This window comes from Triturus cristatus, chromosome 2_2 (genome assembly GCF_964204655.1).
Source record: "Triturus cristatus chromosome 2_2, aTriCri1.1, whole genome shotgun sequence".
Taxonomy (NCBI): Eukaryota; Metazoa; Chordata; class Amphibia; order Caudata; family Salamandridae; genus Triturus; species Triturus cristatus.
The window spans coordinates 331664279-331687197 of NC_140582.1; the positions used below are offsets into that span (position 1 = coordinate 331664279).

Sequence of the window (22919 nt, forward strand, 5' to 3'; positions counted from 1 at the left end):
TCGAGGCTGGAGTGGGGGAGGTTTCCGTGTGGAGCAAACATCTTAATAATGCAAAGAGGGCACTTTTTCATGTTGATAAAGGGCAGTGTTAGGCATAATGGATCGATATAAATAGAATGTATTTATGTAAAATTCATTTAAACATTTAAGCATGTTATACTAACATGGGTTTTTACCTGATTTCCATATCTATACAGCTTTCCCTGACGAAGGGCATCTTCAAGGCCCGAAATGCATTGGAATTAAGTTTTTAAGCTGTTATTGGTGAATTAAATGGCCCTACGTGAAGCAGTAAGAGGCCTGGATGGGCACAATTGCCTCATGAGAAGCAAACGGGGCCTTTGGATAGTATTGTTGTGATTAAATTGTGTCAAGCTGAATACACGAATTCTGAAAAAACAAGGAATAAAAATATTGAATCTATAAAGGCTGGAATTTTTCCTTCTTAAGCTGTGCGATTGGAATGCAACAGATTGCTGCTGCTATTTGTCCTATGTTGTTTCTAGTATAGCACTTCTACAGCATATTGTGCTACAATTAACCAAACAACATTGTTGCCAACCAAGTCTGAGGCTGAACCAAACCCATGAATCCAACTCAAAATCCACCAGGTGTATCATAAGGTACTCGTCAGAATATGAGTGGACCTCGATATCTCTAAATGAGGCTGGAAGGTAGATTCACAGTGTGGGGCCTTAAGAAGAGAACCTATGCTCATTGCTTGAATAGAGGTGCGATTCTGTTATGGTGAGAAAGGCCTTGCAATGCCTTAGTTGTCTACCAGTGGTGAAGGAGTGTATGCATTTGTCATGTAAGAGTAGACAGTCTAGGGATGTGTGTAGATTTAGCACCTGCGTAATAAGCATGTGACATGCATGCATAGAGACTTAGAAATACCCAGGGAAATATGGGCATTCTATGCACATTTGGTTTATGCTCACAAAGAAGTAAATTTCTTAGACTTCCCAAAGGCTTGGGAATACAAGTGCTTAGCCTTTCCAAGCTTTCAATTTACATCGAACAGTCATGGTGCAAGCTGTACAGAAAGGAACATAAAGTGAGTTCATCAGTCCAGTATTAATACAATCTTTGTTGGAATGTGACTACGGGTAATAGAAACTCACAGTTTGGAAGATAGGCATCCAAAGTTTAAATAAATTAGGACATTGCAACTTTCCAGCTCCTGGCATGCATTGCATACATTATGAATGCTAGGATTACTAACATAGTAGTTTTCACTCTACTAAATTCCATGTGCCCGCATGCATTTTCAGTATATTACACTTGAGTCTTGTGTCGCTGCTAGAAGTGTTGACTGCTAGAGGCTTTCACAGCGGGATGTATATGAGAAGTCTGCTTCATTCATTCTGGCACATATTTTTGTACAAAATGTAGAAAATTGCTTACCTACATTTGCAGTACCTATAGCAACAATAACTGGTGCAAGCTGCAAGCATAGGAAACGCACTATAGTCTTGAAAATAGCAGATCAATAACAAGCAACTTGGCGGTTGGGGGTGTGTGTGCGCGTGCTTGTGTGTCTGTGTCTCTATCTTATCTGTGTATATAGTTGTGATCATAACACAATACTTCTCGGGTCTATCATGGAGTGAGGTAAAAGTGTGTCTTTCAGTAATGCCCCTCTGTGGAGCAATCCCTTTCAGGACGAATGCCCTCACCCACCATAGGTGGCATGCTTCATCATATGGGCTTCTCCTCCTGAAAGGGATTGCTCCCCAGAGGGGCTTTACTGAGAGACACACTTTTACCTCACTCAATTATAGACCCGAGAAGTATTGTGTTATGATTATTGTATATGGGGAATCACTCCTTGCAGGCCTTTCAACTTTTCCCTTGGACCCTCTCTTTACTCTTTCTGTGCTTTGATTATAGTTGTGATCACCCTGTGTGTGTATGCGCGCTGGTCTTTGTACATGGATAACCGGTAGGAGAGTTGCTATATGAAAGTGTGAGGGGGACGGTGTAGAATCCCTCTGTTCTCACCCTGTGAGCTTGCACTATACAAAGCACTGCGTTGCTGGTTTTGTCAGTGCTTGTTCTGTTGAGCATTCCTTCAGCAACAAAAACGACTAAGCCACTATACACTATGATGTTGCACCGAATAATCTTACTGCAGCAAAGTGGCCATCTGTACATTTAGTCATTTTGTGCCTAATGTGCTGGAAAATTATTGTACCTTGTAATCATTTGGGAAATATATTTTCATAGCTCCATCTGAACACCACATAACGGAAACCCGATAAACCTGATGTCGGTGCAGCTTTGAAAAGTTATTTTTCTGGGCCTGAGACAATATTTGGAGGGAATAACCAGGCTTTCCCATGTACTGCTCCCACGATCTGCGACTACTTTTCACAAGACGTCTGCACGATCGTATACAAACTCCTCCATGGTCTGTGTAAGACTTCTTTCATCCCGTGGCTTTCTCTGTTTAGTTTTTCACTTGGGTGGCAGTGAACCTGCGCTAAAAATACAGAAAGGTTAGATGAGGAAAAGAGACGTCCAGAAACTGGCATTTTTCCCTGAAATTCTGTCTTCTCTTAATGGCACATCTTTTTAATAAAGAGTGTTCCTCTTATTTGATGAAATCATTTCATTTAGGGCCATATTTATGTACGGGTTGCATTGTTCTTGCACCACGCAATGGAGTGCATGCGCAGTGCAACCCTGAAATGTGATTTATCAAGCCACGCAAGGCAGCTTTGCGTGGCCCTGAGTGGCCTGATAAATCCAGAGTAAGGCAGCACAGTGCAGATCGCTGCATTGCGTTACTCTGCCCCAGGAAGGCATTGCATGGGTGATGCGTGGGTATTTCCACGCATCCACCCATGGATTTTGACACATTGCCAGATTTACCATTACTGGTACATCTGGGAAAGCACCAAAATGCTACGCCTTCCAAGGGCAGGCGTATCTAAGAGAAATATCGTTATTTCCCCTAAATTATTCCTCTTTGTATCTGTGCTGCATCCTACAGCACACTTAGAAAGTGGAAAATGCCTCAAATTATTATTTATGAGCAGTAACGTGTCCCTTCCTACACAAAGCAGGCACTCTTGCACCATGGTGCAAAAGTGCCTGCGTTGGAGATAGGCAGCACATTGTGCGCCAGCGCAGAGAAAAGACAGGAATGCGCCACATAATATTAAATACAGCGCATTTCTGTCCTTTCCCTGTCACACAGCGCAATACAGTAAGGGGACTTGCTGCGAGGCGTTGCGCAACCTCTACATAACCATGCATGCCCCGTGTTCTTTAAAAAAATCAACAACAAACAAATAATATGATGCGGATTAAAAATGTGTTCTAAAAATACAACAGAAGAACCAATCAGTGCATATAACACTACTCAAAAAAATTCAATAGGTAAAACGCCGAGCATGGATGAAGCCCACATTGTCTGTGGACAGAGGAGTACCTAAGAGAGAAGCAGCGGCCAAGGGAATGCAGATGCAAGTTAACTTCAAATACATTAAAAGATACTCAGTTGTTTTATTTTAACTCTACATAAACGCTCATAGTCCATTCGGGAATAAACGTCAACCAAACAAAGTGATGATACAGTAAAAGACACGCAAATCCTGGATTCACGTTTTGTAGCAGCAAAAAAGCATGCGCGTTACTTACATGCTTTATGTCTCCGGCCCCCTTCAGCGTTATGTGCGTCCGCCGCCAGTTATAGCCCGTGTCTCTTCCCCACACGGGCGGCCCGTGCGTGCGGCTCCGCTTCACGAACACCTGGATGGAGCCGGACGTCAGCCCAGACAGCTTGTGCCGGAAGGACAAGCAGAGGTCTCCGGCGCGCGCCAGCTGGTCAAGGGGCAGGATTAAGCGCGCCATCCTTCCGCCCTTGCCCTTCGGCTGAGACAGCAGCAGGTACTGTCCACCTGGGGAAGAACAAGGCCCATTAAACAGCGGCAATGAGGCGGTGGGAGTGCGGCCTAGAGGTGAAACAGAGGTAGGGAGGCAGTGGGGAGCGTGGCCAGAGGTTAAACAGAGGTAGGGAGGCAATGGGGAGCGTGGTCCAAAGGTTGGGAGGCAGTGGGGAGCGTGGCCTAGAGGTTAAACAGAGGTAGGGAGGCGGTGGGGAGCGTGGCCTAGAGGTTAAACAGAGGTAGGGAGGCAGTGGGGAGCGTGGCCCAGAGGTTAAACAGAGGTAGGGAGGCGGTGGGGAGCGAGGCCCAGAGGTTAAACAGCAGCATGGAGGCGGTGGGGAGTGCGGCCCGGAGGTTAAACAGAGGTAGGGAGGCAGTGGGGAGCGTGGCCTAGAAGTTAAACAGAGGTAGGGAGGCAGTGGGGAGCATGGCCCAGAGGTTAAACAGCGGCATGGAGGCGGTGGGGAGTGCGGCCCGGAGGTTAAACAGAGGCATGGAGGCAGTGGGGAGCGTGGCCCAGAGATTAAACAGAGGTAGGGAGGCAGTGGGGGAGCGTGGCCTAGAGGTTAAACAGAGGTAGGGAGGCAGTGGGGAGCGTGGCCCAGAGATTAAACAGAGGTAGGGAGCCAGTGGGGAGCGTGGCCCAGAGACCTCGGCCCCTAACCTGGATTGTGTTTGGAGATATCTTGCAATTAGGTATTTAGAGTCAGCACAATACAAATCTCTTTAAAGGGGACATACTAGGGGCAAACGAAATGCTTCAGTTTCCTTCCACGAGCGAACACGCGTGCACACAGACACTACACCGAGGAAACCAGTTTACATGATCTGCAAATCTCCATACATTTGAAGTTTTAGGTGGGCATGCAAAATAACAAACATTCAACATGGGTATCAGAAGCGGACGAACAAGCAAACACGTGGACACCAAATACTGAAGCTTTGGTGTGGGCGAGCTGGACCCATAAGGGTGAATGGAGATGTCTCCTTTTAAGTCCTGCCACCAGCAGCTTCCTTCTTGCTTAATTCCAATCATTCAGACTGAACTGCGTTTATCTTTTCACTTGCTGCAGGTACCGTTTTACACCCCAATAATCCCCTTCTTTCTCCTTCCATCTCATTCTCACCCCCTGCCGACACCCACCAACACCACTACTCACACCACCAACTTGGCACCAGTGTAGATCGAGCTACACTAACTGAATCAGAATATTCGGGGGAGGTGCCGAGAAGTTTGTGGTGAGAGGTCAGTTACTGCTTTGTTGTGTGAATGACCTATAAGCACAAAATGGACCCCTTGCTACCTTATTTTATTATCCAGCTGCAGGAAGGGCGCCAAATTTCTTTCCGCCCAGGGCGCTATCTGAGCAAGGGCCGGCTCCGCTTGCCATATTATTGGTGTGGGTTGCATTTACCTCATCCAACATGGATACTCAAATCACATCTGTCAGACTCAGGGTTTTAACACATTCAATGGATTAATAGCGAAGTGTGGACCTTGGATTCATGGCAAGTTTAAAGTAATATTGGACTATTTTTTTCTTTTACTTTCATATACTCACTGCCAGGATAAGAATTCTTCTCAATGACTATGGGACGTCCCCGTGTCAAGGGCTCCTCTCCGAAGACATTTGTGCAAGACAACTCTGGCGTTATCTCCTTTTTACGTCTTTTAATGTGCACCTTAGCAAATAAAGGACTACAAGTTGGCACAAAGACACAACTAGAAAGCAGCCTGTGACCCAAAAACTGTTCTTTTAACACCTATTATTTTGAGATCAACCGCTCATGCATGCACCCTCACTTAACCTGCATACTGTTCTCTAGCAACTGTGAACATTCACATCCAAAAGAGTTTCCTTCAGTTATAAAGTAAACAGATGTCCAATTCTGACAAAATATTTGAAGGGACATTTCCAGTGCTCAGTTTGTAATAAATATAATGTTTTTATTGCCCAATTTCCATTTCCATTTGCTCAGAGGGCACTCATGAAATATTCCAGTACTTCCATGGTTTGGTTTTTTTAGGGGAGGGCATGGGGTGGGGTACATGACGAGGTGTTCTGTCCTTTGTACCACTAATTCAAATAAAAGAATACCTTTGTGTATTTTGAGTAACACTAGAGAAAAATAAACACTTAAGTTCACATTAAGGACAATTAAATTGATCAGAATCATATTTGAGCACACCTGAAGGAAACGCTTGTCTATGGTGAGTGGGGTGGAGGGCTTCCGTTGGAGGCAGGTTGAGTATCGCTTCAGCGCAATACATTTTGAAAATATAGTCAGTTCCTTATCGGAAGAGTCTTGGGTCCGGAAGCACTGGTTACAGTGCCAGCCTCTTGCTGGCAGAGAAAAAATGCAGGGGCCTTGCACTTTTTCTGTCTCTTTCTGAGGTAGTGTAGTATAGTAAATAGCTCTGTCAGCACAGGTTATGGCATAGACCTCATGCAGAGAGAAAGAGCGCGCCTCAGCCGCGGCCGGTGCAGGTAAGAGCGGTGGGGCGGAGTAGGGGGATTTCAACAGACGACGACAAGGGATATGTAATTTTTTATTTCATTTTCCCTCCTTCTCGTCTTTTGAAATTCCCCCCCACCCAGCCCCACCGCTCTTACCTGCACGGGCCGCGGCTGGCCACTGCGCCTGGACACTCCTCTCCCTGTGTGTGGCTGGTGCAGTACAGTAGACAGGACTGGTTATTGCAACAACCTTTTGAAGGAAGAGAAAGTGTGGGGGCTCTGCACGCTCTTCCTCTGTCATATGTCAATGACATATTACTCTGTTACTCTGAGTCGTATGGCATTACTCCGTAACGCGCCAACGCTGTGCAGGAGGAGTGTTGAGGGTAAAGGGCAGTTAAAGGAGATCTCCTGTCATTTAAGTCAAGGCCATCATTCCCTTCCAGCGTAAGTTTTTCTCTCTTTGACCCGCCCAGGGTATCAGGTGCTCATGTGTAGCTCTACCCCAAATGTTGCTGCACCTTTGTATGAGTGGAGTACATTCCCAGCTAAGCCGGGGGTGTGGGGGACTTCAGATCCTGCATCGTACCAGCCGCTCATGGTGATAAATTAGGATATCAAAATATTATGTGATGTCTGGTATGATGGTGGCGCGCACGCATGAGAAACAAATACAGTACAATGTTGAGTGGGTCATAGGCTCCTCGTGGGCCTCTGTGCGGTTCTGGAACACTTTACCATTATCACTTATGGGTAGAGTTGCAGTGTCTAAGATATTGTTTGTCTCAGTACCTGTATGTGATCCAGAATTCATTGTGCCCCCTGCGCGCTGGACTGTTTCATCAGCTGAATTCCCTCCTCACCTCGCTCTTCTGGGCAGGGAGGCCGAGTACGGTAGCTCACCCGACTTTAATGAGGGAATATGGTGATGGTGAACTCTGTGAGCCGAATCTGGAATATTATTATAACGCCTCTCACATGCAGCACGCGGTGAAATGGATGGAGGAGTGGATTAATTAGGAGAAGGATCTTATGGCGGGCATGGTGGAGGGGACCAAGCTCCCTGCATTACTGATGGCAGGCTCAGGGGAGTCCACAGCGGCGCCCTATGTGGTGTGTCAGACTACTGTGGTGTGGCAGGGACTGGTGACAGTGGTGATCAGGAAAGCCCCATTCCATAGGGAGCTGCACTGGATTTTGGCTCCATTCAGCCAGAAGGAGGAGGCCATGTCATAACCTTGGCATGAGTCGGGTTGTGAGTTGGCTGGGGTCCTGTATCTGAATGACGTATTTATGTCTTTTGAGGATGCTTAGAATCGATTCAGGATAGGTCTGGGGCAATTCTTGCACTATGCGGGTATGTCGGGTAGGGTAAGGGCGCTCTGGACGTCTTATCCTTTGGTGCCGACTTCCTTGGCAACATTGGGTGTGCTATTGGAGCTGGGGTCTGGGCAACATCTCAATTTGCTAATTTACAAGCCAATAGAGGTAGATACGATTAGAGGACCTTGAACAGTGCGGCATGTGTGGGAGGTAGATTTCGGAGCTCCAGTCTGAGATGTGGACTTATGAGTTGCTGAAGACTGTGTCGAGTAACGCCCGGTTCAAATTAATTCACTTTAATTTTGAACATTGCACCTATATGACTCACACAGGCTTGCAAAGAATTAATCCTGATCGCACTTCGGCATTTCCCCATTGTGCAACTGTAGAGGCAGACTATATGCACCCTGCATGTGGTTGTCTGCGGGTGCATGCCTTCTGGGAGACAGTACTTGTACGGTTGAATTGGGCTGCAGTTCTGTCTTGGGAGCTCACGCCTCACCTATGCCTGTTGGACAAACTTGTTCTCCCCAAGAAACGCAGAATGACAATTCGGTTTTTGCAATTACCACTTATGTAGGCAAGGAGGTGGGTAGCCATCACATGGATGGGGGTTAGGGCTCCCTCGGAGAGGCTATGGGTTAGGGGTGCTTCAGAATGAATCAGTGGCAGAAGAAACTCAAATGCGATCTACCTGTTCGGATGCCAAACTTCCAGTTGACTTGGAATCCTGGGACATGCTCTGTCAAAATTTTTAGGCCTGGAGGGAGAAGCATCGGGGGATGACTCCAAAGTGAGGGGTAACTATAGCGGGTGATGTGAAGGTGTGATTGAATGGCAGGAACTCAATACATTGGCCTTGTGTTATTTCCTATAGTGAGTGGATGCAGCAATTGCCTCCCCTGATGTGCCTCAATACTGTAATACCTACATTGATAAAAGCTGTGAGTGGCTCTGATGTAATTGCAATGTACCTTGTTGAGGCACTGCTTTGTTTTATGTTGTCATGTGTTTATAAAATGACAAATAAAGTTTTTTTTTTAAAGTACATTTTTTAACAGACTGCTGCCCGCAGGAGTGTCTCAGTGAGACCAAGTCCCCTCAAGTAAGTGCTGATGCGGTCCAACACCACCCACAAATGAACTACTGGGTATCTTTAGCATCAATGTGCAGAATTTTCTATATGACTTTTTTTGCTCCATTTTGCGGTATGAACTTCCACAGAAGCTATTCTCTCCTTGATGAGCCCATCTTCTAATCTAAACCTGATCATGAATGGCTCTAATAATGGCTTACCCAATGGATCTCTGGCCGGCTCCCAACGCAAGTCGTCTTCTCGCTCTCTGATCCACCCGCAGAGACCACTGTCGAAATTGCAACTGTGAACCAAGTCCCCTGCATAAAGAAGAGCAGAATGTGATCTCTGGCAAAGCTGGTGTATCCTAAGAGCCTAGAACCAAGCCTGATTGTGAAATCATCTTGCCAATGCCGTGGTAAACTTATTCCTACTAATCACCTGCCAAGGGAAAAAGGCAAAAAGTGCGGTGCACTGTTTAGCTATCATGCAGAAGATTATTCTTATTCTCTCTCTACAAGGTCATTCACAATATGGTTGAATATTTTGAAGCAAATTTTTAAAAGTCGCCTACTTATGTACATTCATTAGCTACTCATTCGACAATCTCAATGGACACACAATGGACCCTGTTTACATTATCCAAGACATTATCAGCATAAATGCCAAAGGGCTCATGTCAATAAGAGCATGTTTATCCAATCCTACCTTTTAGACCTCTACAGCTAAGCCCAGATTTCCTAAGGAGTTGCTCCAGCATGATGCACAGCGGTGCATCCAACACAAGCGGGGTTTTGCACTAGAAAGGTGCACTTTTCACAGTGCAAAGCCACTTTGCGTCAAGGGGGCATTACTGGGGTGCACCCCTCATAGGTTGTAACGTAAAGCCCAATCTACTGAGATAGCCAGACCAATTATTCCAGTCAAACACTAATGCCTACTGGAAGCAGGTGCAAACACTGGAAAATGAATGGCCTTCTGCCAGAAAAAGACACATTGCAGATATGCTGCAGTGGACAGCACACATCTAAACTTTTTTTGTGTTTGTCTATGCGCAGGAAAATGTACGGAAAGGTTATGATTCCAGTAAAACATCCCATGCTGGACTGCACACACTCGCCTCTGCGCCATGTTGCGAGGCTATGCTACATGCAAGGCAACCTGTTTCTGCGACAGCGCAAGGGAAGACGTCAGCAGCAGGCCAATTTTAGTGGATATGGCTCTGTGCTTTCTTTTCCCATTCTCAAAAAGCAGCACAGTAAATTTGACACTGCGTGACTTTTCATGCACTCTTAGTAAATTTGGGCCTTAGTATGCTTGCTCATGACATACATGCGCTAAAAACATGGACACTACTGGTTGCTGTGGCGAACAGCAAAGCCATGAGGCCAGCTAGTAAACGAGAATTGCAGTCAGGGAAAAGCAGGCTTGAGAACTTTCCATAAGCCCACCCTACGAGCAGACCACATAAAACACTAGCTCCGAAGCTACAACACTGTGGGGTGCTATAAATGGTTTCACATCGAAACATTCTGAAAAAAATGACAGCGAATGCTGAGTAACGCAGGATACTATTTGAAATGCAATAGGTCATGAATAAGATACAGTAGGGTCCCAAAATGCTTGAGTGGCAAATTCTCAAACCCCAAGCAATCGAGACAGATGCATTAACCCAGTCACTATAAACTAACAATGCCAACGGTAGCCCCGGTCTTACACGGCACCCAAACCAAGTGGGGCACCAGCATAGTGCGCAAACCAGTGCTGTCGTGTGCATGCTTTTGCTCCCAAAGAGTTTCACACTAAAAAAATACTCTAAGCAGGTCAAACTAATCCTCCTTTTAGATCTGTTCTTATTTATTTTATGTTTGTATTATTTGTTCTTGCAGGTCACTGTTTACTGATGCTGTAACACTGTCATTTGAGGATTTTTGTCCAATTGATGTTTTGTAAAAAGTTTTCACAGTTTTATGGTCTAATTAGACCAAATAAAGTTTATTTAAAGGTCAAACTATTTGAGAATTATTCATATGGGACACGTCAGTGAAACACACGTTTGTTAATATAAAGACTATTGCACAGCACTGTACCAGCTCCCTATTATAGCTTTGAATTCGAACCCTACAACAAATACAACTGTTTCTAGGCCCGCTCTTTAAACTACCGACCTTTTGTGGCACAACTAAAAGTACAATTGTGTTTAGAGTCTCTGATATGCTTTATTTACAAGTCAATGAGGAAATCCTTGAGTCGCAAGGTAGCCGTCGCGAACACAAGGCGATAGCCATAAGTTGCAATAGCATGTAAAGCTGCGTGGTACAAGAGACCAGGCTTCATGGAAGTGCTCACATTTTGTTGTTGTAAGTAGGTAGGGGTGACTTACCTGGGTCATCTCTCGCTTCATACTCGTCTGCGCTTACCCCCTTTTCAATCTCAAATATATCAAACAGGTCATTGTGTATTCCAGGCTGGCGTGGGACTGAAAAAGAAAGTAGGACACATGTCAGAAACGAGGAGAGAGAAAATGAAAACGGAAATAGGTCATACCCCTGTCTTTTAAAGCAGTGACTTCAACAGGGCCCCAGGGCACAGGGTCTGGAGAGAGCTCCCTTAATTACAGTTCACCTGAAGAGCCCGTGACCTTTGAGGTCACACTTCACTAAGACTTTGAAAAACTATTTTCCAAAGCCGCGGGGGCTTTGTGCAGCTCCACATGCGGGGCTACCAGGCTCTCACTGCACACGCCCCGTGCAGCAGGGGGGCCGCTGGCCAGAAGGGTGAAGCCTTGTCAGCCGCACCTGCGGGTTTGCGCAAGGGGGATATTGCATGCAGCGGCACCCTGCAGTGCTTAATTTGCACCGGTGGTTGCAGGGAGTGGGCACAGGCACTCATTTTTGAGGGCCAGGATATCTTTTTCATCAGAGTGTGGCCCATAGCAAAAGAGAGAACAGTGAAAGAAGAAGAAATAAAACTAGGAAATCAGTGACGAAGGGAGAAAGCAGGGATGAAAAGAGCCTGTAAGACTGAGACGGAGACAGCACGTGTAGGGTGGCGGAAGAAAAAGGCATGAGGCGGTGGTAGTAGTAAGCTTTACTGTTCACAGTACAGCCATAACAATATCAAGTCATAATTTAAAAAGCTGCATTTAACCGGCTGGCCGACTTCCATCCAGTTACAGACAGGAGGCGCAACAGTGTATAAAATGTAACTAGCGGGACATCCCCAAATAAAACAATAAAACCATTAACGCCAGGCACTAAAAGTTAACACTGTAAAGTGTAAAAAGTGTGTGCAGTAATGATAAAAGCATCGTAGTATTATATGTAAATTATTTCTTATCATGCTGACCCTGGCCAGATGAATTTAGCCACAGATAGAATATATTCATGGTTAATCGGTTCTACGACAGATCGCCAGTTCACAGGCGCTACTTGAAGGGCAAATGCGGGCACAAGCCGTCTACTACGGGCTGTAGCTCATCTGGCGCAGAGGAGCATAAAGTGCAAAATTGTTTTCAACTCCCCCCCCCTCCCCCAACACTACAGTCACAAGGACCATGATTGCGCCTGAGTGAATCCCATGTGCACTTGTAAGCTCTAGTGAGAAGAACCCGAAGCCTGAATTTGAGATACACAGGGCGCCATGCTGCAGGCGGCATCCAATCCCGCTATGCCCCAAACCCGATGGCACACCCATGGCACAGATAGTTATGAGTCAGTGAACCAAAATTGGCTGCAGCAATTGCTTTTTTCATATCTAGAGAGTTAGTACTACTCTTTGCCTCGACCTATGATGTAACCATTAATCATGGAGGGATTATCACAGATTTCCAAAGCCTAGCTCTTCAGAGTATTTACAGCATAATCATAGCATCTGCTGACAGAAGCCCCTCTGTAGGAAGCGGTTTCTTGCAGCACACTGAAGTACACTCCTGCTTTCAAATTCCTCTGGAAACATGCAATATAGCAGTGAAGCAAGAGCTATAATTTCTGCAATGGGCTTAATAATCAAGTCCTAGATGTAAAGCTGCCAGGAGAGAGCCTGGAATCAGCTGCAAAGAGTCCCCGAGGAAAGAGTTTTCAATTAGTTGAAGCTCTGTGGTGTCTACACAAGTCTCACAATTCTGCACCATAAGTGGCAGCAGCTACGTCATTATTATACACCTGTAGTTACGTGTTATTTATTCTTATTAATAGTGTGAGGTATTAAGCATTATATTTAGTCTGCAAGTTATGGTTTGCCTGGTGGCTGTGCGAGCTCCGAATTGTGCTCCTAACCCTAACTTTCGAATTTTATTGGATTTTCAGTCTTCAGTTTTCAGTAACCAAAACTGTATTTTAACTGTGTTTTTTAAGCAAATTTCTCAGACTTTTAAAAATCTTATTTTGAAGAGTTCTAACCAAAGCTAACCATAACTTTAATTTAACGTTGTTTTTCTTCTAGTGAATGTTTAAGTTCCAAGAGTTCCCTGCACCACACCCGCTGCCTTTCCCTGCTGCACTCAGTGGAGGATGGTCACAGGCTTTGGCCTCGAACTGGGCCCCGATTCCAAACTACCATGTCTTGACAACACCCTTAACACATGGCCTTAATCCTGATGCAGTGCAGGCTGGCCAGAGGGCCTGGCTGGCCAACACTCCATGGGCAGGCAACCGTCACTGTGTATGGATGAAGGCCCTGAACAGTTGGGCTGGCCACAGCGTCAGGCCTCCAGGCCCTGTGCCCAGTCCTCCACAGGCAGCCAACCATTTCTGCACATGGCCTTCAGTCATGTGCGGTGGGATTTGCTGCAATACCTGGTCTCTGGCCAGCCCCTGCATCCAGGGCAACACACACAGCGCATAGCCTTCAGAATAGTGCTGCAGGGTTGATCGCAGGACATTGCCTCCAGCGCCCAATCCTCCGGGGGCAGCCAGCTTCTGCTACTTACGGCTTTTGGCAAGGGCAGCAGGCGGTTAGCCGCAAGGCTTTACCTCATGCCATCACCTGTGTCCAACTATCTGTGGGCAGCCAACACCTGCAGTGCATGGCCATCTGCCTTAGGCAGCCTGGAGACAGACAGACAGACAGACAGACACACACACACACACACACACACAGTACCAACTACCACTGTGTAGTTATAGAAAGAGATTTTTTCCCGCTAATAACTTTCGTGCCGTTTGACGAATCTTCATGAAACTTTACAAAACAAGTTCATCTACATCAGCTCCATCTTGGAAAGTTTCAGCATGATCCGTCAAGTGGGATCTAATACGCTTTTTCCTCAAGCAATGTCCATAGGGCATTTTAGACAGTACTACAGCCTAAAAGGCTGAACAGAATTATACTAAATTTGGAAGAAAGCTAAATCTTTGCCTAGAAAGCGTGATGTTTGTGATCTGGTGTAAATATGTTAGAGGTTTTGGCGAACTTAAGGTTCACAATTTATAGATATACTAACAGTTGGGATGAATGTAAAAAAAATCAAGCCTTCTGACAGGCTGTGAAATTCAGTTATGGTTCAGGGTCAAACTCATCAAACCACTGAAATTCCCAAGTTATGGTTAGCAACCCACACAACACTTGCCATAACTCCCACGACCCACCATGCTCAAAACACCAATTTTCAAATGTGGCCATTTTATTGCCTGTAACTACTGCTTGGTAAAAAAAAGATTTAACTCACCAAACCATTAAAATTGATTTGAAAGACTTTAAGATCTGTAACACCAAATATGTAATTTACACTATATGGTGTGCTTGCAACCTAATTTCTATGGGGCAGACTACTCAAAAGGTTAAAAGTCACACTCTACAGCACGGAAGCCGCATCAAATGCAAGGTCGTGGGAGCACCACTCGTAAAGCAGTACCAACAATTGCAACACATGTCGGCCAAGATCTGGTGGTAAGTGACTGATCGTGTGCATCATAATCAAAAAAGAGTAGGCAAACAATGTATTCTTAAGAAAAGAATTTAAATGGATTGATTCAACAGACCTTATTACTAATGGACTAAACAGCATTGAAGATTGGAGATAAGCGACACTATTTTAACCATATCGAAATATTCGACTGGATGCATTTTTGTACTCTTGCTTCATGCATGACTATATGATGTAGAAGTTGAGCGCCCATTTTTGAAAGATTCTATGTAACCCTTGGTTTGCACTATTGCACACATGGATAATATATATATTTTTTTAAACTATCTCACTGCTCCCTTTCCTTGGTAAAGTAATGTAAACACTAGTGAGCACCCAATTTACAGGTTTTTCGACAGCCACTCTCTGCTTGATCCCTCCCATTTCGGTTTTCGAGCCTCCTTTTGCATGGGAACGGCACTGGTGGAAGTCCTAAATAACATAAGACTCTCTCTGGATGATGGGCAATCAACAATGCTAGTATTGTTGGATCTATCTGCAGCATTCAACATCATCTCTCATTCTGTCTTAATCCACAGACTGGGGGAGATGGGTGCGGGAGGTAAAGTCGTGGGTTGGATGAAGAACTTTTCTGAATGAGCACAACCATATGGTGCAGTCAGAGTACTTTTGTTCTCGAACCATAGCCTTTGACAGGGGAGTGCCACAGGGATCCTCTTTGAATCCCACTCTTTTCAAAATATATGTTGCCCCACTGGCACAAGTGATAAAAATCCTTTGAAATCGATGTCATCTCTTATGCTGATGACACACAAATTGTCATCACCATGGGACCTGACACGGAGTCTACCAAAGAAAACTTCTGTGACTGTGTGGAAAAGATAGCTGCTTGGATGCAGCTCAACTGTCTTCAACTGAATAAAGGCAAAAGTGAGATTGTGCTTTTTGGGAAGGCCCACTCTGTGTGGTCTGAGGACTGGGGGCTCCAGAGTCTGGGTCCAGTTCCCACCCAAAAGCAATAGTGAGAAACCTGGGAATCATGGTGGATGAAAACTTCGCCATGAGGGAACATGTGAATGCCATATCGGGTTCCTGCTTTGGAATCCTGCACCTTATAAGGAAAGCATTCCAGTGGTTAATGCTTCAGTCAAGAAAATCCCTAGCGCAGGCCATCATAGTAAACCGCCTGGACTATGGCAATACACTAATGGTCGCCATGAATGAAGAACAGTTCTCCAAACCCCAGGTGGTTCAATATACTGTGGCACATCTAATTTGTCATTTCCCACCTCGATCACCCTCAGAACCCATTCTCAGAACTCTTCATTGGCTTCCCACAAAAGAAGCGCTCCTTGTTTAACTTTCTCTGTCTTGTACATACATTAGAAATGGGCCTCTTTATCTGCAGGGTACCCTGCAGCTCTATGCTCCCACCCGGAGTCTCAGATCCAGCTGGAAACTTCGGTTACATCCTCAACGCATCCGCACTTCCAGATACGGGGGACATTCCTTTTCACACTTAGCCCCCCAGCACTGGAATCAGCTCCTGCTACATCTATGTGCTTGCACAGATTTTAAACAGCATTAAAAGTCTCTCAAAACTTGGCTTTTTAATCTTCACTAGATCCATGTATCTATTCTATACTCTGGCCAAGGACCTGAAGAGCTGCAATAGCGCCCAGAGACCCTACTCAGGGTGATACTTTCTGCTCAATAAGCAACTTTAACATAAGATAACATAACTTCTTCTTGGGATCTGTCCCGGAAAGAGCAGACATGTTTTAAGAAAGTATTTCTTCGCTGACTATTGTAGTTCATCTGAAACAAAAAACTAACACTTGTCCACGCTTTCATAGCAGAGTGTTAATTTATTTCTTGAGGTTCTAGATTTATTTGTGCATTTTCAGAAATGGATATTTAAAAATATGGTTCATTGAATTCAGTGAATGTTTCTGGTTTTTTCGAAGACAGCATGCATGCTACGTGCGCACCGCTAGTCTATTTGAATGTGGCTCACATGAGCCTCTCCATTGTGCTTCAGTGTTTGCAGGCAACTGCTGCAGCCAGAGTAAGTACTGAAAGAGTCCAATAGATAGCATATCCCCTTCACTTTTGGACACACAATCTTTATTAATTTTTCTTCGTTCTATCGCGAATGAATAACTGTGTCAAGCTAATCATTAATAATCACTGCAACCGGTGAGTTTATTGGCATTCCCTTTCTTTGGAGTTTGTTGAAGTAAATATATTTTGCAAACTGTGATTTCTGGGTGGCTGAGTCCCCTGTTTTTGAATAAATAGAAGGTGTCTCATATCGCCTAAAACAGACTTTGGGGCAGATTTATAAGAAAGTGACGCATCTATAGAGATGCGTCACTTTCCTTGCGCCACCCGAAAAAATGCTTGCGCCACCATGGATGCGCCGTATTTACAATACGGCGCACCATGGCAGGATTGACAGATGCGTCAGAAATTCTGACGCATCTGTTGGGGCAAAAGTCACGCATTGCTGGAGTCGTGTCGCAAGCACGACGCAACTCCAGCAATGCATTTAGTGGCCTGTTCCCACTACACTGCATCATGCCTCACGCCTGCTTCAAGCAGGCATACGTTTTGACGCAGTGGCGTCCTAAAAGTGACGCAGTAAATTCTTGTAGATTTCATTGCGTCACTTTTACGAGGCTTTCCTGCGTGGGAACGCCTACCCTGCATACATTATACCTGACGCAGGGCTTTATAACTTGACGCATCTCCCTAGATGCGCCACGTTGTAAATAGGGAGCATTGTTTGTACCGCCGGTGCGTCAAAAAAAGTGACACAATAGTGGCGCAAGGGGCTTGTAAATCTGCCCCTTTGTAATTATCTCTTGATGTTTCAATGATAAACACCTGTGAGAATGATATGGTTTCTTAGCTATACACCGACTATTTATATGATCCTATATAACTCGAATAGGGCATGTTTTATTTCCACATATGACCAGGCGTAAGATGCCCAGCTATTGTCTTATGGGGACCTAGGAACTGTTGACTTGTGTAGCCTGGTGAGGTTATGTAGACCTTTTAAAACTTTATAATATGGCCCTTTTGGCTGCCGCATGGTGATTGTTTTGCGATTGGTCTATGCGAGTATTGACCTGTAACCCCTTAACTGCAGGTGTCTGGACTGATCACAACCTTGAGTAAATATGATGAATAAGCTCTTTGATGCTTTCTGGGAAGAATATAGGACACATTGCATTCTTTAATGGATTCAAATTACTCTCTATGGATCACAATTAACCTACTAGATAAGAGTTTTGAAGCTTTTCTCAGAGAAAGATAGGCAGACATATTGGAATCTTTAGAGATTTCACATCCCGCTGCATGGATCATAACTGTGCTATTTATAATCCTCAGATTTGTAACTTAAGCATAGAGATCTCAGGCAAGTGAAGTAAGGCAATGCTGAATACACTTGGACAATTTCACTTCACTGTGTATACAGGCAAAAATAATAGATTGGTTTTTGATTTTTTCAATTTCATAAGTTGCTTCCTCTATTTTTTTGTCCTGATCAAGACCCGTCTTTGAGTTACTAGAGGGAATGAAACATCAACGTACTAATTTGTTGACTGCTAAACAGTGTAGTACCCAAAACCTACTCAAAATTTGAGTCCTCTAGTTTGGAAATTGTTTTTACACCCCAGTCAACAATGTTGACAGATTGTCCTTTGTAATTAGCACCAGCGCCCCTGTATTCGCCATTGTTACCCATCACTCTCACTGCACCACTTAATAGAGCACCTATGGAATATGTTTCTGTCTAACTGATATGATTTGCCAATAATTAAATATGCCTTTTAATCTCCTAACTAAGTACTACATCTTGTTCTCCTGCTTTAGAAGTTTAGGCTTATAAACATCTTCAAAGGGAACCATTGTTTTTTTCTACAAAACAACAATTTGACAAAGGTACAGAAATGTGAAACACACAAAAGGTGATGGGAGGCTGCTTGCAATAAATCTACCCACTGGAAATAGCTCGGGTTAGCATTCCAACCCATTCTCCTTTTGCTCACCATGCCACCGCAGTTTGGACCCAGCCATATGCAAATCAGTCTTGGCCCTGCTCCTCATGGGAACAGTCCAACCCGTACAGAAATAAACAAAAGAGCGACCAAGTGAACAACATGGCACCATAGCATGTGGTGCAAATTGTTTTGTATTTTGAGCCTGCTGCTAACCATAAATGGTGAATTTCAGTGGTTTGATGAGTTTGAGCCTGTTTTGACAAAAATACAAGTGTATTCGTGTATGATGACACATTAAGCATTTGTTTTACTTAAAAGTAGCTTCAGGCACCATGGTCTTACATAGATTACTCATTAAGAACAAGTTACAAATGTGCACAGTGTTAGTTGGTTCTTCTACATACTGCAGGTATTGTCTGTGCTCTGAGTGCTGGTTCATAGCAGCACACAACACTCCAAACAATCCATTGGGACAAAAAAATGAGAGGTTGGGGTTTGAAGAAAGATTATAACATTGCGCAAGTGCCAGACAAAGCCCTAATATTCAAAAGAAAGAAAGGTGGTTGCAGGGAGCGTGTTTTGATTTCACTTTAGGAAATCACTGTCCATGACTTGATTCAAAATAGAGAACCAAGTACCAACCACTGCAGCAATTTTACAGGACAGTGCATGCTTCGTTAAGACTATCAACATATTAAATTGGTGTACTGTTAGGAAAACTTCCCTTCTGCGTCCCCGAGCATCAGAGTTTAATGGGCCCTGTTTCACATGGCATGCTGCTTTTGGTAAACAATGGAAGCCCACAAAGCAGCCTATGAGGAGAAGATGTAGCGTAATGGTCAGAGCTGCCAACTTTGGAACTAGGGAACCAGGTTTGAGTCACGGCATTGGCTCAACATTGTGTGATTCTGAGCAAATCACTTAAATTTGCTGTACCTACCAAATTAAATAAATAAATAAATTTATCCTTGTGTAATGTAACTGGTGCTCAAGTAAAGCGCTCCAATACCTTTGGGTCATGTTTGCGCTATATAAAACTACCCCCCAAAAAAACCATACCAGTCAATGCTATCTGTCTGGGCAGGGATGGTTCTAGGATTTTGGGGGCCCTGGCAAAATGAAAATGTGCAAGGCTCTACTAATTTGCATAGAGGGTGACACATTCAGGGATGTTAGCATATCCATATGACCCTGCTCCTGAAGCTGCTTTATTAAGAATCATCCTGAGCTGCAGCCCCTCCCTTTCAGCCACCTACTAGCTCCTCTTAACAGCTCATAAAGGGCTGAATATGTGAGATTTGCCAGTAGGTTGAGAAGGTTAAACTGTGGGACAATGGGTGTCCTGTGGTGCATTTGTATTGGCAGCAGTGCAGAAGGACTGATTGCTGGACAAACACGTAGAATGTGTCTCTGTGCAACTGGGCCCTAGGCCCCCCCTCCCCTAGTTCTCGATGTGCTACATCATGGCAGCGTAGGTGGGCAGTGGGGAAAATAATTTAAAAAAATGCTTACTTGCCATCTGACTCCGATATGCTTACCATGATATATCTGCCATCTGCAGCATCGGTGCTCTTCTGGCCTTTGCTCCTCACCTCCCGGCATGCCACAGGCTCCCCTATTCCAATCCAGACTGCTGTCTCATGCTGGTATTACCCAGTATGACAGAAGCGCCATGATTGGTGTGAGCACCCAAGTTAGGCGCTCACTAAGGGACTATGACCCTGTGCTTGCTCTCCACCTGGCTGTGCAGCACAGCTCAGATGGAGAGATCGAAGAGCGCATGACGGTTTAGCCAGCCTTGGACGGCTGGCCAAACTGTCATGTGCTCTTGAAGCAGTGCCACCACTCCTACTCCTTCCTGCAGCTGTGTTGTGTCAGAATGGTTTGCCCCGCCCCGCCCTCTGCTCGGCTGCAGGAAGTGAGCGAGGAAAAATCAAATTATAATAACCTTTGTTATTATCATTTTATTTTGTATTTTTCACTGCTGAAAATTAGTGGGGCGACGCTCCTCCACCTTAGAGGAGCCGCCGCTGTGCTTCTCCTACATCACCCTCAACAAATGAAATGGAATGGCTCAAAGCTGGGTGGTGGTATTGCTCATTATAACAAAAATCTCTGTGAATCTTTTATTCTATGTATTTACTAGTGAGCTTTTAAACCATGGAGTTAAAAAATCCTGAGATGCTGTCCACTGTGCAGCGTACAATCTGACTGAATCTTTTGCTTGTGACATCTCCTAGTGGCCCTCAGCGCTCGGAACCCCCCACACACCATGGACCACACACGAAACCTCTGCATCATCCTTGAACTCCTTCCTCTCAATGAACCACCAAATCAACGCTGTTTCGTCCTCCTGATTCCACACGCTCCGCCTGCTTCGTAAGATCTTCAAGTGGATCCCCACAGAGTCCAGGAAAGTAGTCTCCAATGTGCTTTTCAGCAGCAGACTCGACTACGGCAACGCACCACACCGGCACCAAACAGAAACTCCTAAAGAAACTGTAGAACATCCAGAACGCCTCCGCCAGACTCATCCTGAACATCCCACATCGCAGCCACATCACCGGCCACCTGAGAGAACTTCACTGGCTACCCGTCAACAAAAGAGTTACTTTCAAGCTCCTCACACACACACACCTACAAAGCCCTTCACAACGCCGGTCCTGCATACCTCAACAACTGCCTCTCCTTCTACACTGCCACCAGACATCTCCACTCCACCCAACTGGCCCTGGCTAGCATCCCGCTGATCCGCAAGAGCATGGCTGGAGGAAGATCCTTCTCCTACCGCACTGCGGGGACCTGGAACTCCTTGCCTCTTCACCTCAGGCAATCACCATCGCTGCCACAATTCAGGAAGGACCTCAAGAATACCTGGCTCTTCGACTGAACCACAGATCCCTCCTGCCCCACCCCTCTAAGCGCCTTGAGACCTTTACGGATGAGTAGTCTTGCTTTATATGAAACCTGATTGTATTGATTGACTTCGACATTGAAAATATCTACTTACATGTCAGGATCATTGTTTATTTCTATTTCAGAAACAAATACATATTTGTTGATTTTTTCTGAAACAGAAAAACAATGCCATGCAGACCACAACAGCATGGTAGCCTGCTGGCAATCAGTTTTGGCAAAAACGCCTCTGCAGTTATGCAGGTGAGGACTGTTCAATACGATGAGTGGTCCTTCATGGGAAGATAGCGGATTGCCTAATAGGGTCCTCACCTCTAAGGTCTAAATGACCCTCTAAGCTGTAACCGTTTTCAAGTTTAGTGACTGGTTGTTGAAGTCTTTTACCAAGAATTGATAAATTGCCTGCTGATTGCTCAAGTTTTCAATAAAAATCATAAAAAAAAAAAGAACAATGGCCTGCTGGTTGGTTGTGTGAAGTCCGTGACCCAGCTCTCCCATGTGCCAGCTGTGCTGCCAGCCCTCAAGGTTTGGCGATAGCTTGCTGATAGGGATAGACATACTTAGCCCTGATATCCACCTTACTTAGGATATCATGGCTAAGTCAGAAAAATACCAGACGTAAAAAAGCAGCGTTAACCGCGGTCAGCGCTGCTTTTTTTTTTTTTAATCGCTAACAGGGTTAACGATATCCTTGATAATAGGAGAAATGTCGCTTAGCGACATTTCTCCTATTTTAGTCTGGAACGCCCCCTTTGCATCTCATTAGAGATGCAAGGGGAAGCGTAGAGTAAATGGGTGCAAACATGCAAATTTGCATGTTAGCACCCTGTTGCTGATAGGGCGCTAGTTTTATCTCTGCTTTTTTGGCTTTTAAAGCCAAAAAAGCAGAGATAAAGCCCTTGTTGATATGCCCCTTGGAAAGCATTATCAAAATAGCAAGGTCCAGTTTTTTCATTGCTCACAGACAGAAGCAGCAACTGCATGCCAACACAGCAAAGCCGCAGCACTCCTCCTGACATTTCTTCTTGGCAGAGTCCTCAGTCCGAAAGTATTCTACAAATGCAGGATCATATCTCCAGTACTTATACCCGTTTCTGCCTTTGAAGTAGGCAAACTTCAAATGAAAGTCTCTGTAGTGCACAAGACTTTGCCATTCCCTAACCTGGCTTCAAGCCCACTACGGGGGTGGAGACAGCTTTGTGTGAGGACAGGCACAGCCCTATCAGGTGTCAATGACAACACCTCCCACCACTCTAGCTCAGGAAAACCCATGTGCCTGGTGATGGGCCATCAGGATATGCACGGCACACCACAGCTCCCTTTGTGTGACTGTCTAGAGTGAATGCACAAACAACCCAACTGTCAGTGTAA

General features: G+C 45.0%; 1 protein-coding gene across 4 annotated transcripts in view; it reads right to left on the reverse strand.

Moving 5' to 3' along the window:
- Nucleotides 1-22919, reverse strand: part of NPNT (nephronectin) — a 236636-nt gene that overhangs the window by 12513 nt on the left and 201204 nt on the right. For all 4 annotated transcript variants that reach the window (XM_085641403.1, XM_085641406.1, XM_085641405.1 and 1 more), the window contains 3 exons: nucleotides 11137-11232; nucleotides 8975-9073; nucleotides 3649-3908 (listed from right to left, as the gene is read on the reverse strand). In XM_085641403.1, coding sequence (XP_085497529.1) covers nucleotides 3649-3908; nucleotides 8975-9073; nucleotides 11137-11232 — 455 coding nt within the window. The remainder of the gene's footprint in view (nucleotides 1-3648; nucleotides 3909-8974; nucleotides 9074-11136; nucleotides 11233-22919) is intronic.